The following is a 10,803-nucleotide window of genomic DNA, read 5'->3' as shown; positions in this document are numbered from 1 at the left end:
TTATTTTATGTATTTTGTGGAAAATAAAATACCCATGCGACATTTGTGTTCCAGGGTCACATAAGAAGACGTAACAAACTCTAAATCAAAGTCTAAATCAAATTAAACATTTCATATAACAAGAAAACTAACAAAAACTCTTAGTTTTGTATTCACCTAAATTACTATTATTATTATTACTTTTCAGACAAAGGAAACTCCACATAGTTCATTATGACACTGTTAATCTCATCAAAATGATCAGCGCATGATTGAACATTTCTCGTCTATCTGATTACAAGCAAACAAAAAGTAAACATGATCTAAATTGTGTTTGAGACCATTTAGTGTGTTAAATAAACACAAAGAAAATTACAATACCCAGTACATAGCTTTTTTAAATCAGCAAACTGAATAATCACCCAGTGTCATAATCTCAACACAACACAACAGCCACAGGTTACAGGATGATTTACCACTGGGATTCAGCTAATGATGCATATCAGTTTGATATCACTCTGATAACAGCCTTGATCATAATTCATAACAAAATGTCCTGCTTGCTCGGATAACACTGTATACTAGGCTACTCATGTAAATGGTATCTGTGAATACAGCACCTATAAATGTGTATATGTAACAATTAAAGAATTCAAGTTGTCTTGGTAAAATCAAACCTATGCTGAGTGTAAATAATAGATTTTCAAAACAGCCTTGATAGGAAAGATAAACCAATGCCAGCTGCTTTAGGGATGAAGCCCGGCAAAAACAATGTGGCTGCAGTGCCGATGCCGTCTAAAACCTTTCTCATAGTGGAGGGCTGAGACTCCTCCTGTTTATTCATGTCTGTTTTCAGACTGTTAATCTCTCTCTGCATTCGGGAAGCCTCCTCCTCAAAGCCCTGCTTTAGAAGAGCCTCCCGTTCCTGCAACACAAGCAGCATTTCAGTAACCCTTTCAGTGGATTTCAGTAAGTTTGTAAATACATGACAATACAATTTGACATCTAATCAAGCTTGTCAAAAAACCCTCAAATCAAGTCAATCTGTGATTTTTTTTTTTTGTTTGTTTTTATATTTCTGTGCATTTTCTGTCATTACAGCAGCTTTTTTAGGACCAAAATAGTAAATTAAATACATTAGTTTGGTGTTTTGCTTTTTAATATATTTTAATATTTACAGTATTCCACTCTAGGGTCATTTAACCCTTTATCAGGCCAAGAAAAATTTATATATATTTACACAACAGTTCTGTCTGGTCCCTGAATCTGACTGGCTGTGAGTTGTGCAATATTCTGCACTTGTACAGCCTCTTCACCCTTGTGTATTACTCAGCCCACATACAGCAACAAGCAGAGGACACTCAACAAAGTAAGTTTCAACCTACAGCTGAACAAATCATTAAAAATCAGGTAAGTGACATTCTAAGACACTCTATCTCTCTCTTTTATATTTTGTAGTGCTGTATTTATACAATAGTAAGTGTTTGCTTTGCTTGGTTTTTTTCGGGGTTAATTTTTGTGATATCCTGATTGCAACAGAAATACTGGGAAATCTCTGTAGACTGATGGCATTTCATGCCGTTCAGCCTTATCATCTTAAAATGTGAGCAAAATCATCTGTTTTGTCATCACTTTACACATTATGCAGGAGAATCATTCAAATACTAACTCTAAAGTGATGTTGGTAAATGAGCAACGGTTTCTGCTGTTCTGACATCAGCTGCAGATGTGAATCAATGGCGGAAGAAAGTAGTTCCTCATACAGAAGGGTTTTTGAGATCGTCCGTGTTTGATTTTCTTTTTATATACACGACTATGTCGAACTGTTGTATAAACGCAATATCACACAAGTAGTAGTGCGATATGGCTGTATATCGTCACTGGTGGAACATTAAGGATGCACACCTCCCACCAGTGCCGATACACAGCCATATCGCACTGCTACTCGTGTGATATTGCTTATATATAAAACTTAATTGATACTGATTATAATATCATTTGTTTTTAAGTAATAAAAAGTTCAAAAGTCTTGTAATAACCCCCCAGTAATACACAGGGACAGTATTAAAAAACATCTAAACAATAGCTCTTACCTTGCAGATCAGACCTAACTTTAGTACTCCTAACTTTTTGCTCTTAAAGTACTTCACAAAGTGTTATAGCTCTAAAACTAGCTCCTAAATCAGGGAAACATTAGGAGTAGTGAAGAGTCTAAACTAAGAGTCTGAACTAAGTCACTAAGTTTAAACTACAAACTATCCTAAAATAATATTGGCTGGCAGCCTGCCATATAAAAAACAACATTTTAACAGGTTTATAACATTAAAATCAAAGAACATACTTTTTAAAATGCAAAGAATGTGATGTGTGCATAGTTAGCAATCAAGCTGACATCATCCAGAGCAATGAGGTCAACCCCGGCCTTACTCTTAGCTTAAAGGGATAGTTAACCCAAAACTGAAAAGTACCTCATCATTTACTCGTTTTAATTCTTTAGGAGTTTCTTTCTTCTGCCGAACACAAAAGACATTTTGAAGAATGCTAGTTGCTGGCACTCATTGACTGAAAAATGGTAATCAAATGTCTTCTTTTGTGTTCAACAAAACAAAGAAACTCAAACAGGTTTGTGACAAGTAAAGGTTGAGTAAGTGATGACAGAATATTCATTTTTGCTTGAACTATCCCTTTAAAACTTCTGCCTATTCCTTAGTATTGAGCTAAAAATCTTTTAGCTAAAAACCTTTACTGCTTTTAGGAACTCTACAATTTTATAAGATAAAATGTTTTGTTAGTAGGGGCTCAGGGTTTTTCTGATGAGTATTTCAATGAGTGCTATATAAGGGGTTAAATCAAAACATTGAAGCATTGCACCTCATATAGAGGCCTCATATGGATATTACATTGAATGCAACATTTTCAGTAATACTTTATTTTACAGTACCTACACATGTAACAGGCACTAACTATAGTAACGACAGTAATTTATGCATTATTGATTTCAATAACTTTAAACTTGAATCCTAACTCTATAGTACATAAGTGCATCCGGAAAGTATTCAAAGTATTTTTGTTACAGCCTTATTCCAGAATAGATTAAATTCCTTTATTTCCTCAAAACTCTACAAACAATACCCCGTAATGACAATGTGAAAAAGATTTTTTGAAATTGTTGCAAATTTACTACAAATAAAAAACCTGAAAAATCACATGAACATAAGTATTCACAGCCTTTGCCGTGAAGCTCTAAATTGAGCTCAGGTACATTCTGTTTCCACTGATCATTCTTGAGATGTTTCAGCAGCTTAATTGGAGTTCGCCTGTGGTCAATTCTGTTGATTGGACATGATTTGAAACGGCATACACCTGTTTATATAAGGTCCTAGGGTTGGCAGTGCATGTCAAAGCACTAACCAAGCATGAAGACAAAGGAATTGTCTGTAGACCTCCAAGAAAGGATTGTCTCGAGGCACACGGCTAGGGAAGGTTATAGAAAAGTTTCTGCTGCTCTGAAAGTTCCAATGAGCACAGTGGCCTCCATCATCCTTAAGTGGAAGTTGTTTGGAACCACCAGGACTCTTCCTAGAGCTGGCTGGCCATCTAAGCTGAGTGATCAGGGAAGAAGGACCTTAGTTAGGGAGGTGATCAATAACCTGATGGTCACTCTGTCTGAGCTCCAGCATTCGTCTGTGGAGAGAGGAGACCCTTACAGAAGAACAACCATCTGTGCAACAATCCACCAATCAGGCCTGTATGGTAGAGTGGCAAGACAGAAGCAACTCCCCGCCTGGAATTTGACAAAAGGCATCTGAAGGACTCTCAGACCATAAGAAACTAAATTCTCTGGTCTGATGAGGCTAAAACTGAACTCTTTGGAGTGAATGGCAGGCGTTACGTTTAGCGAAAACCAGGCACCGCTCATCACCAGGCTAATACCATCCCTACATTGAAGCATGGTGGTGGCAGCATCATGCTGTGGGGATGTTTTTCAGCAGCAGGAACTGGAAGACTAGTCAGGATAGAGGGAAAGATGAATGCAGCAATGTACAGAGACATCCTGAATGAAAACCTGCTTCAGAGTGCTCTTGACCTCAGACTGGGGTGATGGTTCATCTTCCAGCAGGACAATGACCCAAAGCACACCGCCAAAATATCAATGGAGTGGCTTCACAACAACTCTGTGAATGTCCGTGAGAGGGTCAGCCAGAGCCCAGACCTAAATCCTATTGAACATCTCTGGAGAGATCTGAAAATGGCTGTGCACTGTTGCTTCCCATAAACTTGATAGAGTTTGAGAGGTACTGCAAAGAGGAATGGGCAAAAATTCCCAAAGACAGGTGTGCCAAGCTTGTGGCATCATATTTAAAAAGACTTGAGGCTGTAATTGCTGCCAAAGGTGCATCAACACAGTACTGAGCAAAGGCTGTGAATACTTATATACATGCGATTTTTCAGGTTTTTTATTTTTAATAAATTTGCAACAATTTCAAAAAAATCTTTTTTCACATTGTCATTATGGGGTATTGTGAGTAGAATTTTGAGGAAATAAATGAATTTAATCCATTTTGAAATTAGGCTGTAACAAAAAAATGTGGAAAAAGTGAGTACATGTTGTTAGTGCTTATTACTCAGCTGCACAGTATGCTCAGCTGCAGCTGCACTGTATGCTCAGCAGCACACATGCTCAAATGCACAGTAACATGGAAATAAGATACAGTGAAAGTTTTTCGATGTCCAGTTTTTACCTTGAGTTTGGCTTCCAGTACTCGCTCATTATCTCTTCTGATTCTGTCCTGCTCTCTCTCCATCTGATGAACGATCTGATTCACGTGCTCCTGGTGTGTTCTCTCCATGTCTTTAAAGGCCTGCTCCTGCAAGCGGTTCTGCTCTTCCAGGCCTCTTTGCCGCTGCTGCAGTATTTCATTCTTTAACATCTGCACTGTTTACATAAAGAGAGACAGTTCAGTATGCACACTCATTCTGATCCAACAACCAGACCTACATTACAGTATCTGTGAAGGAATGCAGATCGCTACCACATTTTACGCAAGGACACTGGTATTTAGTAATAAAAGAGCTACTGCAGTAATAAATCTGCATTACTCAGTGCTCTGAATAAAGACACTATCACTGAAGGCCTTGATTTATAGAAAAGTGTTGAGATGAGTTGAAATGTACCCTCTTTCTCCTGCTCCGCTGCACTGAGAGATTCATCAGCCTGAAGAATCATATTCCCAACATCTTCCTTTCCTTTCAAAAACATACACAACACTTCCTCACTCTGTAAAAAAAAACACATAAATCATTTAGTTATGATTATTTTTTACAGGAATAGTTCACAGTACTAAATAATATCTCGGCTCTTATCAGCTTCGTAATGATAGTGAATGGTGAAAATAGTGAATTTTGAATCTAAAAAAAGTGCATAGACCTATCAGAAAAGTAATCCATACGACTCTAGTAGATTAATGAAGTAAATCGATGAGTTTCTGCAACTAAATACCCATATTTAAAACTTTATAAACGATTATTGTATCTCATACTTAGTATTTTATAAAGTTTAAAATCTTTTTTTTTTATTAATTACATTTTTTTTGAAGAATGCTGGTTGCTGGCACCCATTACCAACTTCTTAATAGGGAAGTCAATGGGTCCCAGCAACCAGCATTCTTTAATACATCTCCTTTGGGTGGACAAATCATAACCCTAACCCATCAAATCATGCATAATAGAACACATAAAATACACAAATATAGCAAAATTTACTAACCCAACATTTCTTATTTCATGATTTGAGAAAAAATATCAAGAGCAAACATACTTGAAACAACTGAAAGATAGAATATGAACAAGAAACTGTTCTGACCATCTGGTCCAATAAACCACAAGCAGAGCATGCATGTGTAAACTCTACCATTATCTGTGACTCTGTTCTTGCTCTGTAAGCACTGGTCATCTCTGCGAGCAAGGCTCTGTACTCTCTGTATCCTCCAGGCCTCAGGTATGATCCATTAGAAATGTTCATTTCCAGTAGATCAAACACATCCTCCAGAACCTCCTGACACTGGATGAGAGATGCTTGATGATTCTGCTGGCACATATCCTGATATTCATTATGAATCTTCCCCTAAATTACAGGAAGCAACGAGAAAGAGAGAGAGCAAAACTGTTTTTGTTTTCATTTAACAGAAACTTTTATAAAAGTGTACACTCATGCATGCATTTTTCTGGTCACACTGCAAGTTTTACAAATGAAATAGAGGGGTTTGAGATGATTTTTTGGGTTCAAACTTCAAAAAAACTATTGTAATTATAGTATACAGTAGCATAATTAGGCATATAAGCCTGGAACTTTGCTTTTACAGTAAATTCATGAAATGTTAAATACAGATCCCATCTAGAAATCTGATATATATGGCAATATATGCAAATTACATATATGACATACAGGTTTATGTTTGGATTTCACATATTTATCTCTCCATGTTAATATTTTGTTGGTTTGTTCTGTGTTTTAGCAGGTACTGTACCATGAGCTCTTGCTGGTAGATCTGGTCATTATCATTGAAGGACATGTTGACGAACTCTTCGATGGCCTTCTTCTCTGCCAATGTGTGGATGTTGGACAACTCTTCGGGGTCCAGTGGAAGCTGAGCCATGCTGAGCATCTCTGTCATGTAAATCTGCAGAGCTTGTTCAACTGCACGGACATTCTGGATCTTAGCCAGAGACACAACTGCATTTTCCAGACAAGGAACTTTCCCACTGCGGATCGCCTCGACGTAAACCTCAGCAAGATTCCCCAGAGCTATCAGGAAACACAACTTTACAGTTCAGCCATCTGTCGATTGATCAACGTGTTCATAAAAAAAGATCTGTTTTCTTTAAGGGTACCTGTTCCGGTAATTGTACGTCCTCCTTTGACAGTTTTTGGCTGTGTACTATTGTAAATGTAACTGCAGAAAGTGTTTGCTTGCTGAAGGAACTCTGAATCCAGCTCTTCCTCAGTCAGATCCTCCATTCTTTTCATGTCTTGTGTACTGGCAGGTCGAGGAAACACAAAGCACTTCCTCGGAGCAAAAAACTCACGCAAACAGCGGCGTGGCAGGTTATACTGCGCTGTCTGAAGTGAGTTACCTAAATTAAGATCATAATGAATAACACTATAATGGAATAATAAGATTATATATATATATATATATATATATATATATATATATATATATATATATATATATACAGAAGTCAGAATTATTAGCCCCCCTTTGAATTTTTTTTTCTTTTTTAAATATTTCACAAATATTAAGAGCAGTTATAATTTTTAACGAATAAAAGCAGTTTTTAATTTTTATAAAAACATTTTAAGGTCAAAATTATTAGCTCCTTTAAGCTATATTTTATCGATAGTCTACAGAACAAACCATCATTATACAATAACTTGCCTAATTACCCTAACCTGCCTAGTTAACCTAATTACCCTAGTTAAGCCTTTAAATGTCACTTTAAGCTGTATAGAAGTGTCTTGAAAAATATCTAGTCAAATATTACTTACTGTCAACATGATGAAGATAAAATAAATCAGTTATTATAACTATTATGATCAGAAATGTGTTGAAAAAATCTCTCTGTTAAAAAGAAATTGGGGGTGGGGGGGAAATAAACAGGAGGGCTAATAATTCAGGGGGGCTAATAGTTCTGACTTCAACTGTATATCACATTATGACTACTAATTTTTATTCTATAATGCACACCATGTTATATATTGTAGAAACTCTGAAATGTGCTATATGTAAAATCATCACTGTCAAAATACTATGTTAATGTGCAGGGACAACTGTAAGTAGGCCATCTGTATGTTAACAGGCACTAGTCATAATGTTGTTTTCACCAGTGGTTGCGTTTGAAGCATTAAATCCATTGTTCACAGAACAAAGGAGTTAATTTTTAGAAAACTTGTTTGGAAACATTTTTCAAATGATCCAACAGACGTACCCTCTAGCTTTGAGAGCAATAATATACAGTACAGTAATCTAATTCAAATGAGTCTTCAAATTGGTCTAAAATGTTATTCAAAATGACTATAGATTAACTATAATGGTGTTTTTGCCTGTTGGTATTTGAGTATGTGCTTTATGTGTTTAATCTCACCTTTTTTAGGCTTCAGTGCACTCTCCAGATACTCGTCTGATGTTATTAGTTTGTCGCCCATTTTCAACTCCAGAGTAAAGTCCCGAACAGCCCAGACAAATGATGGGAAAACACGCATGAATTCCGCAGACTCATCTTCATCTTGATGACCTTCTGCCTTCACACGGATGTTCTCCGTCAGCTCTGTGACGTAGCTACATTCAACACTGTTCAGGAGGAATAACACTGGTGCTGTTCTGTGTTTATTATATTAAATAAATAAATAAATAAATAAATAATAGAATATATATATATATATATATATATATATATATGTATATATATATATATATATATATATATATATATATATATATATATATATATATATATATATATATATATATTTATTTTTATACAATTTTTTTATATGTGGGAAGGATACTGCAGCTTTTCCAGTGCCATGTTATCAATGACCCCTAAACTGTTGTAGACCAAAGCGCTGCTAAGAAGCACAGCCAGACAGAAGATCCATGTGTCATGCTTTTCATCCCCCTGAAATATTAAAAAATGTGAGAATAAAAGTTACTTAATGATCATACATTTTAAAACTGACTCGTAGGATTAAGATAAAGGGATAGTTCATCCAAAAATGAATTTACTCACTAATATTTTCTTTCTCAAATGGTTCCAAACCTTTGAGTTTCTTTATTCTGTTGAACACTAAAAGAAAAACATTAAAAGAAAACTGAAAACCTGTAACCGTTGACTATATAAAATATCTATATTAAGGAAATTTAATAGGTTTGAATAAGGGACAGTAAATTTGTATTTCTGGGTGAACTATCCCTTTAAGTGCAGTGTATTCCCTTGTAATTAATAAGTGGAAAGTGAAAGCACAAGCACAATGTAGATTTTGTTGCTATAGAGATAACGTTGCTATGGGTTCTGCCCTGTGATTTTCATACACACCTTGTCCACATCACCCAGTCCCTCTGTGTCCAGCAGCACCAGAGTGTGTCCTTTTTTATCCGGGTGAGGGACGCACCACATCCAGATGCCTTTGGTCTTTGACTCTATGGTGCTGCCGAGAGCAAAACCTGAGGCACAATGACAATCACAATAATGACTAACAAAATAAAAATGATAGAATATTTTTGTGATGTATTTTGTATTTAAATTGAGTTATATAGGCTGTTTCTGCTGTGTTATCTTCTTTGTGACGTAATTTCCTTATATTGAAGATAACTGCAATAATGTCCTGCATGTTGGTTATACAGATTTTCTGAATGTCGTTAATATTTTCTGTTTCCTGTTTTTATGTTATATCAGTTATATGTTAGGTCACACTGCAGGTGTTTACTTTATGCTACACAAAAAAGTAAAATAAATGTATTTTTAAAACAGTAAGTCAATTTAAGGTGTATTTGAGCTGCTTTTTATTGCATTTAGGAATAGGCTACAAGCTCAGTAAGGACAATTATAGTCCCTTTAATAATAATATTGAAATGATATTAATTATTTATAATTTAATTGTTTACATGTGTTTCTGTCCTAATTACTGTCCTCATTCTTATTTCAGCATGTAGCCTAGTCTGTTAAAGCAGTTTAGGCTAACGTTACAGTGTTTAGCATGTAACTCACCAGATTGTTGTCCTGCAAGGCGGTTCATAAGGTAAGACTTTCCCGTACGATAGAGTCCCACCACAGACACCACCACCACTGGCTCATTGATGTCATCCAGAATGTCTTTTGCCTCTTTCTTCACACACAGCTTCCCAAATTCGTCATTTTCGATGAGACACACCGGAGCGGACATGTGCCGACCAAAAGCCATGACTTAAAAATATATCTAGCAATAACCAAGAAACAAATCAAGTAAACAAAACACAGACAACAACATTAAAACTTATTGATGTCATATAGTAAACAATAATCTAATAGGCTATTACGTTAGTCAGGTAGATGAGTCAACAAAAGAGCAAAGAAGCAGTTCAAAGAAGAGCTTTTGTTGTGTACAACTGCAAAATAAGCTTCCCTGAGTCTGAATTGATCCGACACGCTGGTCAAAAGCTCCACCCTGACTGTTATTTTTTTGCTTCATGAGCAGCTACAGGAGTGAAAGTGAAAGTACAGTATGCTAGGCTAGCTACCATACTTTAGTTTAGAGGCAGTTGTTTCCCAGAAATCACCCGATAAAGCATCGACTCTGATAAAAACAGACTCTGGGTGGGTTGAACACTGAAAAACAAACGCTTTCACTTTACACTAATCATAGTCTAGTAGTTTTTGCTTTGTTAGGGTTAGCTAATGTATATTTCACATATCTTTAACAGTAATTGCCTTCATTGTTATTAATTCTCTGCCAAATGACTAATTGTAAATGCAAATAAAATGTTTAGAGTTTAGGCTACAAAAATGTTTCAAACCTTACACTTCTTAAGAAAAGTAGTCTAAACATTGAAAAATATCCACGAATGCATTTAATGTAGTGGTAGTACTCAGTGATAGGAGAAACGGATTCTTAAGCTTTTATTATGAAGACTTTTCATGAAGCTTCGAACAACCAAATCACAAACGCTGATTCGTTCAAAACACCTGGGTGTGCTGTGGAGGACACCTGCTGGTCAAAACAGTTGGTCAAACAGCTGGTCAAATATTGCAAACTTTTTTTTTCTGTTTTACAAACATATATGTGAG

General features: G+C 35.9%; 1 protein-coding gene across 1 annotated transcript; it reads right to left on the bottom strand.

Annotated features, from left to right (window-relative positions):
* gbp2 (guanylate binding protein 2) lies at positions 1 to 10,199 on the bottom strand. Its single transcript, XM_056467706.1, has 11 exons — positions 10,056 to 10,199; positions 9,748 to 9,955; positions 9,076 to 9,203; positions 8,549 to 8,658; positions 8,125 to 8,318; positions 6,871 to 7,113; positions 6,507 to 6,784; positions 5,891 to 6,103; positions 5,155 to 5,257; positions 4,722 to 4,915; positions 1 to 904 (listed from the first exon to the last, which is right to left on the bottom strand). Exons 2-11 carry the CDS (start codon positions 9,938 to 9,940, stop codon positions 683 to 685), a joined length of 1,878 nt encoding a protein of 625 aa, XP_056323681.1. The 5' UTR covers positions 9,941 to 9,955; positions 10,056 to 10,199; the 3' UTR covers positions 1 to 682.
* Between the last annotated feature and the right edge of the window lie 604 nt (positions 10,200 to 10,803).

Source organism: Danio aesculapii, chromosome 2, assembly GCF_903798145.1.
Source record: "Danio aesculapii chromosome 2, fDanAes4.1, whole genome shotgun sequence".
Classification (NCBI taxonomy): Eukaryota; Metazoa; Chordata; class Actinopteri; order Cypriniformes; family Danionidae; genus Danio; species Danio aesculapii.
This window is presented reverse-complemented; position numbering and strand designations above follow the sequence as displayed.